This window comes from Callithrix jacchus, chromosome 18 (assembly GCF_049354715.1).
Source record: "Callithrix jacchus isolate 240 chromosome 18, calJac240_pri, whole genome shotgun sequence".
NCBI classification, from domain to species: Eukaryota; Metazoa; Chordata; class Mammalia; order Primates; family Cebidae; genus Callithrix; species Callithrix jacchus.
The window spans coordinates 17166394-17188654 of NC_133519.1; the positions used below are offsets into that span (position 1 = coordinate 17166394).

The 22261-nt window shown below is 46.9% G+C and overlaps 1 protein-coding gene across 1 annotated transcript in view; it reads left to right on the top strand.

The window, feature by feature from the left end:
- Positions 1 to 1041: 1041 nt before the first annotated feature.
- PRCC (proline rich mitotic checkpoint control factor) overlaps positions 1042 to 22261 on the top strand; it is a 35241-nt gene continuing 14021 nt past the window's right edge. Inside the window, exons 1-3 of the mRNA XM_002760116.7 lie at positions 1042 to 1746; positions 15261 to 15308; positions 19777 to 20346. Coding sequence (XP_002760162.1) covers positions 1279 to 1746; positions 15261 to 15308; positions 19777 to 20346 — 1086 coding nt within the window. The 5' untranslated portion in view covers positions 1042 to 1278. The remainder of the gene's footprint in view (positions 1747 to 15260; positions 15309 to 19776; positions 20347 to 22261) is intronic.

Below are 22261 nucleotides of genomic sequence, written 5' to 3' on the forward strand. Positions count from 1 at the left end.
TCCATCTTTCTGTCTTACTGGTTGCTGCAGAGGGAGGCCAGGTCCCGGGCTCCAGGGTAAGATGTGCTCCTGGATGTGCACCCGGATCCTGGCGAGGGAGATCACCTCCTCCCTCTTTTGTCACATTTATTTCAACTCTCGGATGCTTATTATTATTATTATTATTATTATTGAGACAGCGTTTCGGTTCGCTTTTGTTGCCCAGGCTGGAGTACAATGGTGTGATCTCGGCTCACCTCAACCTCCGCCTTCCGGGTTTAAGCAATTCTCCTGCCTCAGCCTCCCGAGTAGCTGGGACTACAGGCGCGTGCCACCACGCCAGGCTAATTTTTTGTATTTTTAGTAGAGACGAGGTTTCATCGCGTTAGCCAGGATGGTCTCGATCTCCTGACCTCGTGATCCGCCCGCCTCTGCTTCCCAAAGTGCTGGGATTACAGGTGTGAGCCACCGCGCCCGGCTCAGAGCTTATCATTAGGCCTGCAGCTTCGCTTCTTTCTGGCTTGCAGCCCAATTTCGTACGGGTACCTTGTGCCCTTGCTCTTTTTGGGATGTTTTATTCTTATTGTCAGCCCCAACCGACCAGGAAGCTTCACCAGTTCATTTGCAGATCACTTTCCCTTTAAGCAATTTTCCCCAATCCGCCAACTTCCCATACTCCCTTCCATTCCCGGCATCACTCGCAGTTTCTAAGAGCACCACATCTCCCAGAAATCTTAGTGCCCAAGGGTCTACCCTTGGGAACTTCAAGTACCGAAATGCTTTCCAATCCGTCTCGGTGACTACCGTAGTGACCGGTGGGGCTTGTAGTCATCTCGGAATTGTTAGGCGACCAAAAAAACTACTCACCCCAGGTGTCCCTGCGTCAGAGGCGGGTTTCTCTCCTGTCTCTCCCAACTCGCCTCTAAATCCCTCCTCGGACTCCAACTCCCGTTGTGCCTTGCGCTGAGATTCCTGCGGCAAAGAATCGGGCTGTGTTCAAAGTGTTCTCTGGGAGTTGTAGTTCTCCTATTGGTGAGGCAGGAGGAGGCGGAGTGACTCGGCGGCCATTAGCTGTGTGTAGTTGCCCGGGACTGGGAGCTTAAGTGAAGAGGGACGCCTTGTTCGGTGGAAATCAGCTGTGGCCATGAGCTTCCGCAGGGGCCAGCCCTAGAGTACGGAGCAGGCGGACTTTTTTGTTCCCCGCCCCGCCGGGCGGCGGGGCCTTCTAGGCCTCCGGGCATCCCCGGTCTCAAGTAGGCCTCGTCTGCCGGCAAGGGCGCCCCAAACGCGGGAGGCGCCATGTCGCTGGTTGCTTACGCCAGCAGCGATGAGAGCGAGCCAGATGAGGCTGAGCCCGAGCCGGAGGAAGAGGAGGTGGTGGCCCCTACCTCTGGGCCTGTTTTAGGGGGCTTGTTCGCTTCTCTCCCTGCGCCCAAGGGCCCGGCCTTGCTGCCTCCGCCCCCTCAGATGCTGGCCCCAGCCTTTCCCCCGTCGCTGTTGCTTCCCCCACCAACCGGAGACCCCAGGCTTCAGCCTCCTCCCTCCTTGCCCTTCGGCCTGGGAGGCTTCCCCCCACCTCCAGGCGTGAGCCCGGCTGAAGCGGCGGGAGTTGGGGAGGGACTGGGATTGGGGTTGCCCTCGCCCCGAGGCCCTGGCCTCAATCTGCCCCCTCCAATTGGCGGTACCGGCCCCCCGATGGGGCTTCCCAAGCCAAAGAAGAGGAAAGAGCCCGTGAAGATCGCGGCGCCGGAGTTGCATAAGGGAGATGTGAGTATCCGGGAAGGCAGCCCCAAACTGTCCACTGGGTTTGAGTCGGCTGTAGGAGGGACATGTGCAGATCTGGGAACTCCTTCCTACAAACGCACCCGTGGATTCAAGGCCACTGGAATCCTCTTACAGTGCGATTAATTGAGCTGAAGTTTGTCAACTTCGGGGAGTTTGGGCGTTTGCTCTTGTGGGTTTCCCGAAGCTGGGCTTTGCCTGCAGAAGCCACATGCCATCATCTGGTACTGACAGACCTAGGGACACTTGGATTCGCTTCCCCTCTTTGCATCTTCACTCAGTCCGGCTTTTTTCCCTTTCCTCCTACTGAGAACAGGAAGAAATCTGGCACCTGAAGACGGATAGGAGACAGGGCTCCTGAACCTCTGCCGAACATCTGGGACCAATCTTTTCCTTTGCCTCTGAACTCAAATGCATGAGGCCTGGAGGAAAATGATAGCAATCTTGGATTCCATTTTTGAGGGAGTTAGAGGAGAAATCGAGTATTTGTTGAGTGCAGATGATTTGCCGTTCACTGGTCCTTTCTTTCAATTATTACAGAGCTCTGGGAGGTAACATACTATTTTCTTTGACAGATGAGAAACAGGTGTCCAGTCTGCACGATTTTACCTGGTAAAGGGCAGAGTGAAGATTCAGGTTCAGTCTCTCTGGATCTCAGATCTGTGCCTCATTTCACCATTTAGCTGTTGTCAAACCTAGGTGAATTAGGATGCTTGGGTACTGTTTCTGGAAGAGGCAGAGAGACTTACCTGTTTCTATATGTGACAGTGGAAAAATACCACAAGGCCTCTTCTGGAGTGAGGGCTTTGGAGATAAGGAGAGATTAAGCCTGGGAGCGGGAACTGCTTAGAATTATTTGCCAGAGAGAAATTTATTGCCCTTGCTTTTCTTCAGACTCCCAGCTCTGCCATTTTCATTCTTTGTACCTGCTGTTCCTTAAATTTCTTCCCTCAGATATCCTAATGTTCTCTCCCTCATGTCACTGAGGCTTGGCCTCAAAGGCCTGTTCTCTGTGGGGACTTCCCTACTTTGCTGTATGTTTAAGTTGCAACCTCCTGTCTCGTCCTCCTCCCCATTGCTCTTTGTTCTGTTTTTCTCCATTGCATTTACCATCATCTGTCCTCCCATCTCCCACTAGTACATAAACTCCATGAAGGCAGGGATTAAAAAAAAAAATTCACTGCTATACCCTAGTACTTAAAACAGTGCCTGGCACATACTGAATACTCCCATGAATATTTTGTGAGTGAAAGAACTCAAATATGGATTCTTCATGGAAGGAGCTTCCAGAGTTTCCCTTCTTATCTTGTTCTCAACTTTCTTCCATTTTATTTCCCTCTTCTTTTTTTTTTTTAAAGATGGGGTTTCACCCTGATGGCCAGGCTGACCTCAGGTGATCCACCCACCTCGGCCTCCCAAAATGCTAGGATTACAGGTGTGAGCCACCGCGCCTGGCCTTATTTCCTTCTTCTTTCATGCCTGAGAGTCTGTCATCCTAAGTCATGGATACCCACCTCCCCCGCCCCAATGAAAAGCCTTTTATTGCTCCACGGAAACTTACCTTGGCCTTGATTTAACCTGGAGCAAAGAAAGACTCCTGAATGAGAGAAATAAAAACGGTTGGTGCGGTGGCTCATGCCTGTAATCCCAGCACTTTGGGAAGCCGAGTGGGGTGGATCACAAGGTCAGGAGTTGGAGACCATCCTGGCCAACATGATGAAACCCGGTCTCTACTAAAAACAAAAATTAGCTGGGTGTGGTGGCACGTGACTGTAATCCCAGTTACTCAGGAGGCTGAGGCAGGAGAATCGCTTGAACCCGGGAAGTGGAGGTTGCAGTGAGCCAAGATCGCACCACCGCACTCCAGTCTGGGCTGGAGTGAGACTCCATCTCAGAAAACAAAAACCAAAGAACAAAATCAATCTACGTGGACAGTGGAAAGGTTCATTTCTAGCTCTGTGAAGTTAGCATTATAGAAAGTTGGGAGAAATTGTAGAATCTACCATTTAGGATTTAGGTTGGCTAAGGTGGCAGAAAATTCTGAAGACTCCTAACACGCTCCCTCTGTAAGCATTCAGTACATTTCTGAGGTGAACGGTGATGTGGCTGATTAAAACCCTAGCCCTTGCTGGTTGAGTTTCCCATTTTTGTTCTGTTCCAGTTGGTCTTTTTGTTCTCTGAACACAGAATTCCTGGAGAAACGTAGCCTAAGAATGTTCAAGGTGGTCAGGTGAGGGTAACGTTTGTCTTTAAAAGAGCTGTGCCCCCTCCAGTTCTAAGCCCCTTGGGTTCTAAGCTCTGTGTCTTACACTTAGTAGCTTCTTAATACACATTTGAAAGAATGAATTAGGTTTCCTTAAGTAAGTAATTTTCCTTTAGAGTTTGGTTCTGAAGTAGAAATAATTAGAAGTAATGAACTCTCAACCATTATTCAATTGGTATTGAGTTGTTTCTTTGTACCTGGAGCTAAGAATATACAGTAGCCAGCATGATAGCCCCAGCCCAAAAGGAACTTACGATCTTCTGGAGAAAACAGAGAAGGAAATAGGTTTTAGGTCAAGGCAGAGAAGGACCGTAATAAGCTGGTGCGGTTCGAGGACACCTAGTGGGCACTAGTCCAGTCTTGGCAGGTTGGGGAGCCCTCTAGAGGGAAGATGTCTAAACAGAGATAAGGCTGATGAAAGAGGGCAGTAGGATAGCAGCATAGCAGAGGAAACAATGTATAAAAGCCTGGAGAACAGAGAGGGAAAATGCTTTCAGGGGTGAGTGAAGGACAGTGGGTGGAGCATCTGAGAGAATGGGGCTGAGGCCAGATGAGAATGGGCCTTGGCTGTCATAGGGTCTTTCTACTTCATCTGGGGTAGTGTAGACTCCTTACAGGCAAGAATTCTCTGATCACAGAGTGGTGAGGAACTTGGAGGGAGCAGGACTAGCAGAATGTGAGAGGCTTGTGGCCTGGATGAAACGGGATGGAGAGAACTGGAGCATCGAGGTGTATTTAGGAGGGAGAAAGAGAAGACTGGAGGATTGATTAGATGTTAAATTAAGGAGAGGTTTCAGGGTTGACCCCCACTGCATTTTGCCTCAGGCAGCTGGGGAATGGTGGTGGCATTTATTGAGGGAATATGGGAGGCAGAGCAGATTGGGGGTTAGTTAGATTTCATTTATTGCAGGTGTTTTGCTATGTTTCCCAGGCTGGTCTTGAACTCTTGAGCTCAAACAGCCCTCCCACCTCAGCCTCCCAAAGTGCTGGGATTACAGATGTGAGCCATCACGCCTGGCCTTAAATGGTAATGCATCATAAATACACTGTGATGCCTCAGAAGGGACCTGGCATCAGGAACTGGAGATCTGTTGGGGATCTCCACACAGTTGCTCTTTGAACATTTGATTCATTTTTTTTGAGATGGAGTTTCGCTCTTGTTACCCAGGCTGGAGTGCAATGGTGCAATCTCGGCTCACCGAAACCTCCGCCTCCTGGGTTCAGGCAATTTTCTTGCCTCAGCCTCCTGAGTAGCTGGGATTACAGGCAGGCGCCACCATGCCCAGCTAATTTTTTGTATTTTTAGTAGAGACGGGGTTTCACCGTGTTGACCAGGATGGTCTCCATCTCTTGACCTCGTGATCCACCCGCCTCGGCCTCCCAAAGTGCTGGGATTACAGGCGTGAGCACTTCGGGCGCCCGGCCATTCCATTCTTTTTTTTTTTTTTTTGAGACAGGGTCTCACTCTGTTGCCCAGGCGGGAGTGCAGTGGTGCAATCTTGGCTCACTGTAACCTCTGCCTCCAGGATTCAAGCGATTCTCCTGCCTTGGCCTCCCGAGTAACTGGGATTATAGGTGCCTGCCACCACGTCCAGCTGTGTTGTATTTTTAATAGAGACAAGGTTTCACCATGTTGGTCAGGCTGGTCTCAAACTCCTGACCTTGTGATCTGCCTGCCTCGGCCTCCCAAAGTGCTGGGATTACAGGCGTGAGCCACCACACCCGGCCTTGATTCATTTTTTAAAAAAAATTTATTTTACTTTACAATTTTAATTAATTCATTTATTTTGAGACGAGGTTATAAGACTTGGTTAATTTTTGTATTTTTAGTAGAGGTGGGGTTTCACCGTGTTGCCAAGGCTGGTCTCAAACTCCTGGGGCTCAACTGATCTGCCTGCCTTGGCCTCCCAAAGTGCTGGATTACAGGCTTTGATTCATTATTTCTCTGCGGATTAGCTTCTTAACCTTTGTTGTAGGTGAAAGAAAGCCACACACAACTTGGTTTTCATTTCTTTCCTTTTTTTTTTTTTTTTGAGACGGAGTTTTGCTCTTCTTACCCAGGCTGGAGTGCAATGGCACGATCTTGGCTCACCACAGCCTCCGCCTCCTGGGTTCAGGCAATTCTCCTGCCTCAGCCTCTGGAGAAGCTGGGATTACAGGCACGTGCCACCGTGCCCAGCTAATTTTTTTTTTGTATTTTTAGTAGAGACGAAGTTTCACCATGTTGACCAGGATGGTCTCAATCTCTTGACCTCGTGATTCCACCCGCCTCGGCCTCCCAAAGTACTGGGATTATAGGCTTGAGCCACCGCGCCCAGCCTTATTTCTTTCCTTTTATAGATTAGTCTAGATTGAACTAGATTTGATTTGGGTCATATTATCCAATCATCTGCAGTCAGTCTAGCACCAAATTCTCCCTCCAGGTGTATTCCAAAATTAAATTCAGTCAGCTTTTGATTTTTGTGAGGCATTAGGAATGATTGATAAATGGATAATCATACCTTCTTTTTCCCTTCTTTCCCTTCTTGCTATGACCCAAGCTACACTAGTTGATTTCATAGGGTCAGGGGAGCCAGACTTCCCTAGGATATGAAAAACCAAAATCAGAAAAAGAAGTCTGCTGTCAGGGTTTTCTGTCATGTAATGTGTATTCCAAAGCACACAGAAATGGGTCATCTGGATTAGCCGTTACCACCACTTTCAGATTGTTTACCCAGACAGTAGAAAACTCCAGACTCTGACACAGATTTCACTAATTTTTGTCACTTATAGTAACCAAATAAGAATTGTCTGCAGTGGATTTAGCTAAATTTTAGACCTAGCTAACGGGAAGGGAGAGAGTGCTCATATTTGTGGGGCACCTGCTTAATGTTTGACACTGTGCTGGGCACTTACCTTTCGTTCGCAAAGAAGAGAACAGGAGTTTAGAGAACACAGGTGACTTGCTTGAAAACGCACAGTTTGTGAGTAGCTGAGATTGGATTTGAACCTAGATGAGATTTGTTGTGTTTATCAGGGTGTCTATGGAAAAGATAGAAGGAAGAGCCTGGGGCAGCCAGAAAGCAGAAAGCAATACAAATGAGGAGTGCAACAGGGGAGCAAAAACGGCATCCTAGCAGCAGGTTGATGAATCTCGCTAATGGGGATAATAGTAGTAATGATTAGGGTTTGGAGCCCCGGGGTGTGAGGCATTGGGGTGTCTGTTCTTGGGTTCTTATTTCCTCCTTGGCTCTTAGCCCTGGCAGCTAGTGATTGCTTTTTGGAGCTGGAGCGTCTCAGAACCAGAGTGTGGGAAGATAAGAGAGAGGCTGCCATGGGGAGTGAGGCTCTGATAGATTAGCAGATCCCACTGGACCTAGCTAGCTTAATGGAAAATGTCTGTTTCCGTTCTTGCTCAGCAGTCTCGGGGTACGTGTGTCTTGTCACTCTTGGCAGCTGGAACAGAGAGGGCAGTGGTGGCCATTGAGGCTCAGGTTCTCATGAGGCCGAGAAGAAATAAAATACTTTCTTATTAACAAACTCAACAGTTTGTGCCTCAAAACCCATGTGTGCCTGTTGTGGCTCGGCTTCTCTCAGCCCTGGATGCTCTGGTGTGTCTGACATTGCCCGACTTTCTTGATCTAATGGCACAGACCCACTCAGATGGCCGTTTGCTGGTCTTCGGTGTTCTCTACAACTTGACTCCACAACCTCCATTTAATATACTCCTGAGGAAAACAGTTCGTTGGTCCCTTAAAAGGTTAAACAAACAGAATGATGATCCACCGATTTCACTCCTAGGTGAAAAGAATCAAAAGCGGAGACTCAAACAGATACTTAGACGCCAGTGTTCATAGCAGCACTACTCCCAGCAGCCAAAGGTGGCAACAAGCCAGGTGTTCATCAGCAGGTGAATGGATAAAATGTGGCATGTGCGCACATTAGGAGATTATTCAGCCTTAAAAAGAATGAAATTCCGATACATGCTACAGCATGGATGGACCTGGAAGACATTGTGCTAAGTAAAGTAAGCCAGCCACAAAAGGACAAACATGGTATAGTTCCACTTATACGAGGTCCTAGAAAAGTCAAATTCATAGAGACCAAAAGTAGAATAGCAGTTACCAGGGGCTGAGGGGAGGTGGGGATGAGGAGTTACTGTTTAAAGGGTGCAGAGATTTTCCCTCTCTTTCCTTCCTTTCCTTCCTTCCTTCCTTCCTTCCTTCCTTCCTTCCTTCCTTCCTTCCTTCCTTTCTTCTTTCTTTCTTTCTCGCTCTCTCTTTCTTTGTCTGTCTGTCTGTCTTGAGACAGGGTCTCACTCTGTTGCCCAGGCTGGAGTGTAGTGGCTCGATTATGGCTCACTGCAACCTCCACCTCCTTCCTGCCTCACCCTCCCCAGTAGCTGGGACTACAGGCATGTGCCGGTGTACCTGGCTATGTTTTTAAAAAAGTTTTTGGCCTGGTGCAGTGGCTCATGCCTGTGATCCCAGCACTTTGGGAGACTGAGGCTGGTGGATCACGAGGTCAGGAGTTCAAATCCAGCCTGGCCAAGATGGTGAACCCCTCCCCTGTCTCTACTAAAAATACAAAAATTAGCTGGGTGTGATGGCAGGCGCCTGTAATACTACCTTCTCTGGAAGCTGAGGCAGAGAGTTGCTTGAACCAGGAGGTGCTGCACTCCAGCTTGGGCAACAGAGCGAGACTCTGTCTTAAAAAAAAAATTTTTTTGTGTGGAGATAGGGTCTTACCATGTTACCTGGGCTGGTCTCAAACCCCTGGGCTCCAGCGATCCTCCTGCCTCGTTTTTCTTTCCCTTCTTTTTTTCTGTTTTTGAGACAGGGTCCTGCGCTGTTGTCCAGCCTGGAGCGCAGTGGCACAATCTCAGCTCACTTCAGCTTTGACCTCTTTGGCTCAAGCCATCCTCCCACCTCAGCCTCCTGAGTAGCTAGAATTTCAGGTGTATGGCCAGTTTTTAGAATTTTTTTGTAGAGATGAGGTCTAACTATATTGTCCAGACTGGTCTCAAACTCCTGGACTCAAGCAGTCCTCCCATCTGGGCCTCCCAAAATACTGGGATTATAGATAGGTGTGAACCACTGTGCCTGCCCATCCCTGCCTCACCTCATATTTGAAGTTGTTGTTTTAGTGTTTCGTTTCAGGGAGTCGGTCATTTAGGGGTATGTCATTAGATGATTTATAATAGGGGTCAGTAGAAGTTTTGTATAAGATGTTTGGACTGGGTGCGGTGGCTCATGCCTCCAATCCCAGCACTTTGCAAGGCCGAGGACAGGGGTTTGAGACCAGCCTGGGCAACAGAGTGAGATCCTACCTTTTATCGCTACAAAAAAATTATAAAAATAAAATAGCTGAGCATGGTAGGGCAAGTGCCTGTAGTCCCAGCTACTTGAGAGGCTGAGGCAGGAAGATTGCTTGAGCCCAGGAGTTTGAGGTTACAGTGAGCCATGGTTATGCCACTCTACTCCAGCCTGGGCACAGCAGAGCAAGACCATGTCTCAAGGGAAAAAGATGTTCAGAGAGAAACGTGATTGTGAGTAGCCATAGCAATCCTCTAAATCCAGCAATAATAGACTGAAGTCTTTGTACAGGGTGTGTGTGTGTGTGTGTCTGTGCTTTTAAATTATAAACGCAGGTTGTCAGTATAATGGAAACAATCTGTGACATTTACAGAGAAATTGAATTTTCTCTCCACAGCGGATCTGGCCTTCAATTCTATTAGCTGTGGGACAGTTTGCCTGCTACACTCTCACAGTAGCTTCTTTTTGTTTGTCATAGGATCTGAAAAATCAGAATATGCTTGTATAGTTTTATAAATGTAACCATCTTACATTTGGATAAAATTTGTTTATTTCGGATTATTGCCATCGGACCTATTGCCTAGGATATCAAAGTTTATTTTTTTTATTTTTTATTTTTATATTTTTTAAATTTTTTTATTTTTTGAGACGGAGTTTTGCTCTTGTTACCCAGGCTGGAGTGCAATGGCGCGATCTCGGCTCACCGCAACCTCCGCCTCCCGGGTTCAGGCAATTCTCCTGCCTCAGCCTCCTGAGTAGCTGGGATTACAGGCACGCACCACAATGACCAGCTAATTTTTTTATTTTTAGTAGAGACGGGGTTTCACCATGTTGACCAGGATGGTCTCGATCTCATGACCTCGTGATCCACCCGCCTCGGCCTCCCAAAGTGCTGGGATTACAGGCTTGAGCCACTGCGCCCGGCCCGGATATCAAAGTTTAAACGTGTTCGGGGACTCCATGAAAACCTGTATACCCCATGGTGAGGTGGTTCTTGTGTGGTCTGCCAGAAAGGAGCTGAGTTTTCATGGTCAAAAGACAAGAGAGATGGTCAGGAGTCTGTAAGAGGCAATGAGAGTTAGTTTAGAATAGAGAGAAAAGGTAGAAAATGCTTAGGTGCTAGGTGCATAAGTCTTTTCTTAGGTGAGTTTGACATCTTGACAAACCAGAAAAACAGTGATTTTTGAACTTTGTTTAGAATTTTAGTTTGTATCCTTTTCACTGACCGTAGCTGCTGTGGTGGTGCCGTGGGTCAGTGTTATTGGCAGCTTAGGCTTGGGAGGTTAACTAGCGGGATCCCTCAGCCAGTAAGTGGCGGAGCCGAGGCTCAGACGTGTGCCTCTGATTTTGTGCCTCATGCTCTCCAGCTGTGTCGTGTGGGATCTAGTGAGTGTAAATCGCAGACCTGGACAGCAGATGGCTCAGTGTGGTGTTCCTGCAAAAGCACGGGCCCCAGAACTGGTTCTGATCCTGGTTCTGCCCCGTCCTGTTTTACCTCTCTGAGCCTTTCTTTCCTTACTATAAAGTTGAGATAATAATACCTGCTTTGAAACCTTACTGTAAGGATTAAATGAAAAGTGAGTAAATTGCCTGACACGTAGGAGGCACTTGGTAGATGATTGTCCTTTCCTTTCCCCTTTTGTTTATCCCCACATTTAGATACCAAGATGGATTTCCCTTATGGGTTTTAAAAAGAAATACGTATTTGGGCAGGGTGTGGTGGCTCACGCCTGTAATCCCAGCACTTTGGGAGGCAAAGGCAGGCGGATCACCTGACGTCAGGAGGTCGAGACCAGCCTGGCCAACATGGCAAAACCCTGTCTCTACTGAAAAATACAAAAATTAGCTGGGTGTGGTGGTAGGTGCCTGTAATCCCAGCTACTCAGGAGGCTGAGGCAGCAGAATTGCTTGAACCTGGGTAAAGGAGGTTGTAGTGAGCTGAGATTGCGCCATTGCACTCCAGCCTGGGAGACAGAGCAAGACTGTCTCAAAGAAGAAAAAAAGAAATATATTTGGCAGGACTTAGTAATTGAATTCACTGTGTACTGACTACTGGGAGGGAGTATTCAACTGTAAGAAATACCCTTCGCTGTCAGAGTAAAAGCAAGAATATATGTGAAAAATGTCATGTTTATGGAGCAGGCACAAATGAACCCCAGTTAATATGATGCCACCCTAAACAAATGAGTGATGTGGGTACACCCAGTGAAGAAGAGCAAAGTGAGATTCATCAGAGAGACTTCTTGGGAGTTTTGAGTCAGGAAGTACAGAATGCAGGTTGGGAAGAGAATGACAGGTGGCAGTGATATGGGGGGTGGGAGTGGCAAGGGGAAGGACTTACATGAGAGGAAGCACAAATACAAAGAGCAGATTCTTTAAGGGCATTAAACATTTTTAGTGTAAGTTGACCGTTTATAATTGTATCTATAGGATACAAATGATGTTAGGATTATGAATACTGTAGAATAAACTAACATAGCTATCACTTCAAATCCTCATTTTTTTTTGTGGTGAGAACATTGAAAATTTACTCTCAGCAATTTTGAAATGTTTAATACACTATTGTTAACTGTATTCACCATACTGTACAGTAGATCTCAAAAAACCCTCAGACTTACTCTTCCTGTCTGAGTTTGTACTCTGACCGTCATCTCCCCAGTGGTAACCACCATTGTACTCTCTGCTCCTGTGAAGTGAGGTTCTTTTAGATTGTACATATAAGTGAGAACGTGCTCTTTGTCTGCTTTGTGTACTTGGCTTATTTCACTTAGCATAACGTTCTCCCGTTCAATCCATGTTGCTGCAAATGGCAGAATTTCTTTTTTTAAGGCTGAATACTCCGTTGTGTATATATGCACCAGGTTTTCTTTATCCATTCATCTCTTTTTTTTTTGAGACGGAGTTTCGCTCTTGTTACCCGGGCTGGAGTGCAATGGTGCGATCTCGCCTCACCGCAACCTCCACTTCCCGGGTTCAGGCAATTCTCCTGCCTCAGCCTCCTGAGTAGCTGGGATTACAGGCACGCGCCACCATGCCCAGCTAATTTTTTGTGTTTTTAGTAGAGACGGGTTTTCACCATGTTGACCAGGATGGTCTCGATCTCTTGACCTCGTGATCCACCCGCCTCGGCCTCCCAAAGTGCTGGGATTTCAGGCGTGAGCCACCGCTCCTGGCCCCCTCTCATCTCTTGATGGACACTCAGATTGGTTCCATAACTTGGCTACTGTGAATAATGCTGCAGTGAACATGGGAGTGCAGATACCTCTTTGGCAAACTGATTTCAAATCTTTTAGGCAAACCCCTAGAGAAGTGAAATTACTGGGAGCCCGAGGTGGGTGGATCACGAGGTCAAGAGATTGAGACCATCCTGGTCAACATGGTGAAACCCCGTCTCTGCTAAAAATACAAAAAATTAGCTGGGCATGGTGGCGCGTGCCTGTAATTTCAGCTACTCAGGAGGCTGAGGCAGGAGAATTGCCTGAACCCAGGAGATGGAGGTTGTGGTGAGCTGAGATCGCACCATTGCACTCCAGCCTGGGTGACAAGCAAAACTATGTCTCAAAAAAAAAAAAAGAAAAAAAGAAGTGAAATTACTGGATCATATAGTAATTCTTTCTTTTTTTTTTTTTTTCTGAGGCAAGTTCTCACTCTGTTGCCCAGGCTGGAGTGCAGTGGCATAATCACAGCTCACTATAGCTCAAGTGATCCTTACACCTCAGACCCCCAAGTATCTGGGATTACAGGCGCACACCACCACACAGCTAATTTTGGTATTTTTTGTAGAGACAGTTTCGCCATATTGCCTAAGCTGTCATATGATCATTTTTTTTTTTTTTTTTTGAGACGGTTTTGCTCTTGTTGCCCAGGCTGGAGTATAATGGCACGATCTTGGCTCACTGCAACCTCTGCTGGCTGGGTTCAAGCGATTTTCCTGCCTCAGCCTCTCGAGTAGCTGGGATTACAGATGTGTACCACCACACCCAGCTAATATTTGTATTTTTAGTAGAGACGAGGTTTCACCATGTTGGCCAGGCTTGTCTTGAACTCCTGACCTCAAGTAATCTGCCTGCCCTGGCCTCTCAAAGGGTTTACAGGTGTGAGGCACCATGCCTGGCCTATTTTAAATTTTTATTTAGTAAAACATTTCTGAGTGAGGTCCCTCTTTTTTATTTTCTATTTTGTCTTATTTTTAAATATTAGAGATGGGTGTCTCACTATGTTGACCAGGCTGATCTTGATCTCCTGGCCTCAAGTGATTCTCCCATCTTGACCTCACAAAGTGCTAAGATTACAGGTGTGAGCCACCATGCCTGGCCTAATTTTTTTTTTTTTTTGTTCTTTTGAGACAGAGTCTGCTCTGTCACTCAGGCTGGAGTGCAGTGGCATAATCTCAGCTTACTGCAACCTCCGCCTCCTAGGTTCAAGCAATTCTCTCATACCTCAGCCTCCCAAGGAGCATGCACCACCACGCCTGGCTAATTTTTGTATTAGAGACGGGATTTCACCACGTTACTTGGGCTGGTCTCAAACTCCTGGGCTCAAGCAGTCCTCCCCACCTTGGCCTCCCAAAGTGCTGGGATTACAGGCATGAGGCACCTTGCCAGCCTGTCATATGGTAATTTTATTGTTAATTTTTTTTAGACAGAGTCTCACTCTGTCACCAGGTTGGAGCACAGTGGTGCACAGTGTTGGCTTACTGCATTTCTGCCTCCTTGGTTCAAGCGATTCTCCTTCCTCTGCCTCCCGAGTAGCTGGGATTACAGGCATGCGCCACCATGCCTGGCTAATTTTGTATTTTTAGTAGAGACAGGGTTTCTCCCTGTTGGTCAGGCTGGTCTTGAACTCCCGACCTCAGGTGATCCACCCACCTCAGCCTCCCAAGGTGCTGGGATTACAGGTGTGAGCCACTGCCCCCCACCCACAGTATCTTGAATATAATAGATAATTATGATTGAAAGCCCCTGGGAATAGATGAATTCAAAAAGGAACTTGTGAGATATGAGAGTGAGTGAGTATAGAACAGAGGATTTGAATTGTCACAGACTCTTGGAGATGAATGGGATGTGAGATTCTTGAGTAATTGCCTTTTTATTTACAGAAATCCAAACCAAGGCCCTGGGAACAAATGGAAATCTTTAAGGTTCATGGCTGGGGGAGTAATTTTTTAAAATAAAAATGTTAAAGCTATTCACATCCCCCACATCACTGCTAGACCTGAAGGTGCTGAGGAACTGAGATGGAGCTAAAAGTATAGCTATTTTTTAGTGTGAGAGTTTGTCTTAGAAACAATCCTGATGAGTCAGAAGGATAACACAGATGACCTGCTGTCTTGTCCCAGACCCTCACGGTCATCATTTGCCTGCCTTCTTCTTGATCATGAACAACTGTGTCAGACGATAGATCATACTTGGAGAGGGAATGGATTTCTCCAATGGCTTTGACCTTTAATGCCTCATAGAAGAGTAGTTAACACACCACTCAATCCCGCTGGAGTTCCCCAGCCTTGTGGTTATGTAGTCTATATAAGTGGTTTTAAAAGTGAAGCCGAGATTGGGTGAGATTGTGGGCCAATTCCCATTCATCTTCTAGTGGACAGAGTTATAAGAAGAAGAGTGGGTATAGCTTTTTCTTTCCACCAAGGACCAAACGGGAGGAAATAGTGTTAATTTAACAGAAAAGAAATTGAAGCCAAAAAGTCTGTGCAACAGGTCTGAGAAGGTAGGGGGATTCAGTCAAGGGAGGCCAAGGCATACCCCAATTTTTCTGAAGCTATTTGAGATCAGGAAGGAAGCTGTGTTTGACTGGGCCTGGGGTGAGTGTACGTCTGTACAGAACCGAGGCACAGACAGGATGGCCTGTGTTGTCCAACCCTTCATGTGCTTTATGTAATGTGTTTACTGCCCTAAAACAGGGAGGCCTTACTTCCTTTCTTTTTCTCTTAGTCAGATTCTGAGGAAGATGAACCCGCAAAGAAGAAAACTATCCTTCAGGTAAGCTGTGACACAAACCATTTTTTTCTCTTCCCATATTGTTACCTGAAAGATAGGACTTAACTGTATCTAGCAGTTTTCAAATTAGGTTTAGAACAAACATGAATATTTGAGGACTGTTTAGGTTCGGCTTTGTTTTTCTGTATAATTTCAGACCTTGTGCATTTCTATGCACGCCACACTGTTCCTGGCTTTAACATGCTGGTATTACCTTTCCTGGAAGAGAGGCAGTGGTAGGGAGAGGCATTGTAACTCAATTCAGTTCATTACATCTGGTGTGAAAGGATTATTTAGGGAGTAGAATAAGTGGATTAGTCAAAATGATGTTAAAATTGTCTATCTCCCTATCTCATTTTTAACCTGGAAAATAAACACTGAAATAGCACTTACTGTGTGTACCAGGCACTGTTCTAAGTGCTTTACTAGCATTTAATTGATTTCATCCTCATGACAGTGCCTAAGTCATAGTGGTATCATCCCTGTCATAGTGTTTTACATCTGAGGAAACTGAGGACCTTGCCTAAGATCAGACAACTAGTGTGAGCAGAGCTGGGATTCAGACTCGAGCAGTCTGACTATTTTTATTTATTTATTTATTTTTGAGTCGGAGCCTCACCCTGTCACCCAGCCTGAAGTGCAGTGGCACAATCTCGGCTCACTGCAACCTTTACCACCTGGGTTCAAGCGATGCTTCTGCCTCAGCATCCCAGGTAGTTGGGATTACAGGCGGGTGCCACTACGCCTGGCTACTATTTTGTATCTTTAGTAGAGGTAGGTTTTCACCATGTTGGCCAGGCTGGTCTTGGATTCCTGACTTCAGGTGATCTGCCCGCCTTAGCCTCCCGAAGTGCTGGGGTTACAGGCATGAGGCACCATGCCCGGCCACTCTGACTATTGAGTCGAAAATCTTAACTGCTGCACTTATCTCTTTGTAATTGAAAGCCGAAGTCCTCGAGGAGACAGTGCTAGTAGATGATTTTTCCTCTGTTTGCTTCTATTTCCCCTCATCTCAGTACCATTATCCTGGCCCCCAGGAGTTTCTTCCCATTCTTTCCACGCTTTGTGATTTATACACTAACTTCATGTTGATCATATGTCTCAGGGAAAAACAGAAGTGGTCCTGCTTTTATAAAGTGGTTGTCTTGTGACTCAAGTATACGAAGCTGCCCGTTCTCCTGACTCGGTTAAATGTTGCTTCCACCTCTGAGCAGTCTTAGAAGGACGTGGTTTTTTGGAAGTTAGAAAGATAACTGGCGAGGCTGGTGTTTGTACTTCCGAAAAAGGAGTCATGGAGGAAGCTGGCGTGCTGAGACTGAGCAAAGGCTGTCCTCTTACCAGGATGGCTTCCAGGAGGAGGTGGACTGGCTCAGAAGGTACCCCCACTGTAAAGACTGTAAAGAACAGTCTTCCAGATGGTAGGAAGACATGAGTAGATAGAGGAATTCTGAGCTCTTAAAGCTGAGTGGGGACCCAGCACTGCAAAGCGATGCAGCCATGATCGCAGACATCTGAGAAGTCAGACACTTCAAAGGTAGCTTGAGGGTGTGCCCTGCTCATACCTCAGTCTGGTTCTATGAACTGGAGCCTCTGGGCACTGCCAGGCCGAACTAACCCAAATTTGTGAACACACACAGCAAGAAGAGCCCACTCTCCAGATGAGCTATTCTGTGTGGCTTGCTTGACTCGATGTCTTATTTTACTCACTCTGGGCATTTTTGGCGGAGAGAGCCGGAGTACACTGGTACTCTAAGATAGTGACACAGTGACCTTATTCCATTCTCCTTTTCCAGTTGGCATTTCCCTCAGCCCTACAAATGTAGGCCAAAATGGGCCAACCTGGCCTTTTAGCATAGAGAAAGCAGAATCTGAGATTCTTTTGAGTAATAGGAACTCCGGTGGGCTGGGCCAATTAGTTTACAGATTAAAAGTTAAATGCTTGACTCTGGCATTAACAAGCTTATAAGGCCAGGCGCGGTGGGGCCCATGCCTATAATACCAGCAAGTGGATCCTGAGGTCAGGAGTTTAAGACCAGCCTGGCCAACATGGTAAAACCCTGTCTCTACTAAAAATATAAAAATTAGCTGATGTGGTAGCGGGCACCTGTAATCCCAGCTACTCCGGAGGCTGAGGCAGGAGAATTGCTTAAACCTGGTTGCCGTGAGCCAAGACTGAGCCACTGCAATCTAGCCTGGGTGACAGAGCAAGATTTCATCTTGAAAAACCAAAAAAAAAAAAAAAAGGCCAGGCGCGGCGGTGGCTCACGCCTATAATCCCAGCACTTTGGGAGGCTGAGGTGGGTGGATCACGAGGTCAGGAGTTCAAGACCAGACTGGCCAATGTGGTGAAACCCTGTCTCTACTAAAAAATACAAAGATTAGCTGGGCATGGTGGCTCATGCCTATAATCCCAGCTACTTGGGAGGCTGAGGTTGGAGAATTGCTTGAACCGGGACCTGGAAGGTGGAGGTTGCAGTGAGCTGAGATCACACCACTGCACTCCAGCCTGGGCTACAGAGCAAGACTCTGTCTCAAAAAAAAAAGAAAAACCAAAAAAAAAAAACAAGCTAATAAGCCATATCTATAGGGCTTTCCTTTGGTAGGGTTGGGGATTGTCTTCAGATTAAAAAATAGAGCATATATACACTAATTTCTGGCTGACAAAACTACCTCTGTATGTATGATGGCACTAAATTACATATTTCTGTAAAAAGCTGTAATGTTGACAGGTATGGTGTCTCACACCTGTAATCCTAGCACTTTGGGAGGCCGAGGTGGGTGGATCACCTGAAATCAGGTGTTTAAGACCCGCCTGGCCAACATGGTGAAACCCCGTCTTTGCAAAAATACAAAAATTAGCGGGATATAATGGTGGGTGTCTAATCCCAGCTACTCGGGAGGCTGAAGCAGGAGAATCGCTTGAACCCAGGAGGCAGAGGTTACAGTGAGTGGAGATTGTGCCACTGCACTTCAGCCTGGGCGACAGAGTGAGATTCCGTCTCAAAAAAAAAAAAGCAATAATGTGTTAGATTAGGGAAATTGCAAGCCGAGTAAGTCTGAAAAGAGCTGAAGATGATCTTACAAAAACCCTTTCAGGCCAGGGGTGGTGGCTTATGCCTGTAATCCTAGCACTTTGGGAGGCAGAGGCAGCTGGATCATGAGGTCAGGAGTTCAGGACCAGCCTGGCCAACATGGTGAAAATCCGTCTCTACTAAAAATACAAAAATTAGCCAGGCATAGCGGTGGGAACCTGTAATCCCAGCTACTCTGGAAGCTGAGGCAGAGAATTGCTGGAACCTGGCAGGCAGAGGTTGCCGTGAGCCTAGATTGTGCCACTGCACTCCAACCTTGGCGACAGAGTGAGACTCCAACTCAAGAAATAATACCCTTAGCATTCAAGTCCAAAGATATCTGCCCCACCTGAGCTGAGGCTTCAGGTTCCCATTTAAGTGGGGTAGGGAAAGAGAAAGGAAATCCTATCTTCTTTGCTTTGGGGATCGTGACAACGAGAGCAATTTAAAGAGCTGGAAGAAGCTGTGTCAGGCCTCTTGCAGTCTCTGGACTGACTGCTTCCTTGGCCAACATGCTGGGCCTCCACTTTTTCCTAGGCATCAATAGCACTGCTGAGGGGTCTCATGCAGGGTTAGCTTACTCCCTTGGTCAGGGGAAGGGACTTTTTTTTTTTTTTTTAATATAGAGTCTCACTCTGTTGCCCAGGTTGGAGTGCAGTGGTGTGATCTCAACTCACTGCAACCCTGCCTCCCAGATTCAAGCGATACTCCTGCCTCAGCCCCCCGAGTAGCTGGGATTACAGGTGTGTGCCACTACGCCTAGCTAATTTTTGTATTTTTGGTAGAGATGGGCTTTCGGTATGTTGGCCAGGATGGTCTTGAACTCCTGACCTTGTGATCTGCCCTCCTTGGCCTCCCAAAGCGCTAGGAGTACACTCGTGAGCTGCCGTTCCCAGCAGAGAAGGGACTTTTGGCAATACTATTAACTGTCTCTTTTGGACAGAACCTTGTTCTTGATTTTGGGTGGCATTCCAAAGGAAGGAGAGGGTTCTCGTGTTAAAAGTTCCCTTCAGGATATGGAGAGAGGTTGAGCAGTGAGCTGGAGAGAGACCTGGGCTTTTTGGGAGGAAGGACATTGTGGGGTTAAGAGCATCGTGTTTGCTGAAGACACAGAGTTGAGGAAGGCTCTGTGGAAGAGGGCAGTGGAGCTGGGCTGGGATGGAGTCTAAGAGAAGAGTAATGATACCTCACCTTGGGAGAAGCAGCCAGCAGAAGGGCCTGAGGTAGGAGTAGGCAAGCCCAGATTGGGTAATCTGAGTGGATGGAGGTAAGGAGGAAAGAAGGGCTGTTAAGATTTTAGGCTGGAGGACTTATCTGTAATTGTTGTTTTTGGTGATGCTCGTACATAAAATCTCACTTGTCATCTTTCTTTCCTCCTACCCCAAACCCGGGCTCACCAGGGATCCGGCGAGGGGACTGGTTTGTCTGCCTTGCTTCCCCAACCTAAAAACCTGACTGTGAAAGAGACTAACAGGTTGCTCCTGCCCCATGCCTTCTCCCGAAAACCCTCGGATGGCTCCCCTGATACTAAGCCCTCCAGACTGGCAGTGTCTAAGACCAAGACTTCCTCTCTTGCCCCTGTTGTGGGCACCACAACCACCACTCCGTCGCCCTCTGCTATCAAGGCTGCTGCCAAGAGTGCTGCCCTGCAGGTGACAAAGCAGATCACTCAGGAGGAGGATGACAGTGATGAGGAAGTAGCCCCTGAAAACTTTTTCTCCCTCCCTGAAAAGGCTGAGCCACCTGGAGTTGAGCCATACCCTTATCCCATCCCCACTGTCCCCGAAGAGCTGCCTCCAGGCACGGAACCAGAACCGGCTTTCCAGGACGATGCAGCCAATGCCCCCCTTGAATTCAAGATGGCAGCAGGCTCAAGTGGCGCCCCTTGGATGCCTAAGCCTGGGGACGACTACAGCTACAATCAGTTTTCCACATATGGCGATGCCAATGCCGCTGGTGCTTATTATCAGGTGAGTAGGAGCATGGAGGGCAGGTGAGGGAATGTTGGAGCATGGTGGTCAGGGAGAGCTTTGAGCTAGTGATACAGCCTCTGTGGTGTCACTTTGGCTAAATTAACCTTCCGGTGTCTGATTTTTCTGTACTTATTAGGGGGCTGCAGAACATACGTTTATTCTGAACTATATTAATCTAAATTGCCCTAATCTTGAAGTCTGACACGGTGAACCACATAAATGACACCTTTATTCTGAAGACAATCTATTTATTTTTTATTGATCCATATTTGTCCGTATTTATGATTGATACATACATGTTTTTTCTTCCTAACCTTTATTTTATGTTCAGGAGGTACGTGTACAGGTTTGTTATGTGGGTAAATTGCATGTCACAGGGGTTTGGTGTACAGATTATTTTGTTACCCAGGTAATGAGCATAGTACCCGATAGATAGGTTTTTGGCTTTTTTTGAGATGGAGTCTCACTCTGTCACCCACGCTGGAGTGCAGTGGCTTAATCTTAGCTCAACTACAACCTCTGCCTCCCGGGTTCAAGTGATTCTCCTGCCTCAGCCTGCTGAGTAGCTAGGACTACAGGTGTGTACCACCACTGCCAGGCCTAGCTAATTTTTGTATTTATATATATATTTTTTTGAGTTAGAGTCTTGCTCTGTCGCCCAGGCTGGAGTGCAGTAGCACAACTTCAACTCACACAACCTCCGCCTCCCAGGTTGAAGCAATTCTCCTGCCTCAGCCTCCCGAATAGCAAGGACTGCTGGTGTATTCACCATGTCCGCTAATTTAATTTTTTCGTTTTTAGTAGAGACAGGGTTTCACCATGTTGGCCAGGCTGGTCTTGAACTTCTGGCCTTAAGTGATCTTCCTGATTCAGCCTCCCAAAGTGATGGGATTATAGTCTGAGCCACCACGCTTGGCTGTAATAGGTAGTTTTTGATCCTACCCTCCACACTCAAGTAGGCCCTGGTGTCTGTTCCCTTCCTTGTGTCCCCATGCGCTCAATGTTTAGTTCCCATTTATAAGTGAAGATGTGGTATTTGGTTTTCTGTTTCTGCGTTAATTTGCTTAATGGCTTCCAGCTCCATCCATGCTGCTGCAAAGGACAGGATTTTGCTCAATTTTTATGGCTGTGTAGTATTCCATGGTATATATGTACCACGTTTTCTTTATCTAGTCCACCGTTGAGGGCACGGAGGTTGATTCTGTCTTTGCTGTTGCATATAGTGCCATGATGAACATGTGTGCATGGCCTTTACAGTAGAACAATTCATATTCTTTTGAGTATATATCCAGTAATGGGATTGCTGGGTTGAATGGTAGTTCTGTTTTAAGTTCTTTTTATTTTTTTTATTTTTTATTTCATTTTTTGGAACTTTCCAGGCAGGCGCAAGAACAACTGTTTTAAGTCTTTTGAGAAATCGCCAAACTACTTTCCACGGTGGCTGAACTAATTTACATTCCCATCTGCATTGTATAAGTGTTCTTGTTTCTTCACAGCCTTGCCAGTGTCTGTTATTATTTTTATTTTTTTGAGAGGGAGTTTTGCTGTTGTTACCCAGGCTGGAGTGCAATGGCGTGATCTCGGCTCACCGCAACCTCCGCCTCCTGGGCTCAGGCAATTCTCCTGCCTCAGCATCCCGAGTAGCTGGGATTACAGGCACTCACCACCATGCCCAGATAATTTTTTATATTTTTTGTAGAGACGGGGTTTCACCTTGTTGACCAGGATGGTCTCGATCTCTTGACCTCGTGATCCACCCGCCTCTGCCTCCCAAAGTGCTGGGATTATAGGCATGAGTCACTGCGCCCGGCCTATTTTTTGACTTTTTAACAATAGCCATTCTGACTGGTGTGAGATGGTATCTCATTTCGGTTTTGATTTATATTTGCCTGATAATTAGTGATGTTGAGCA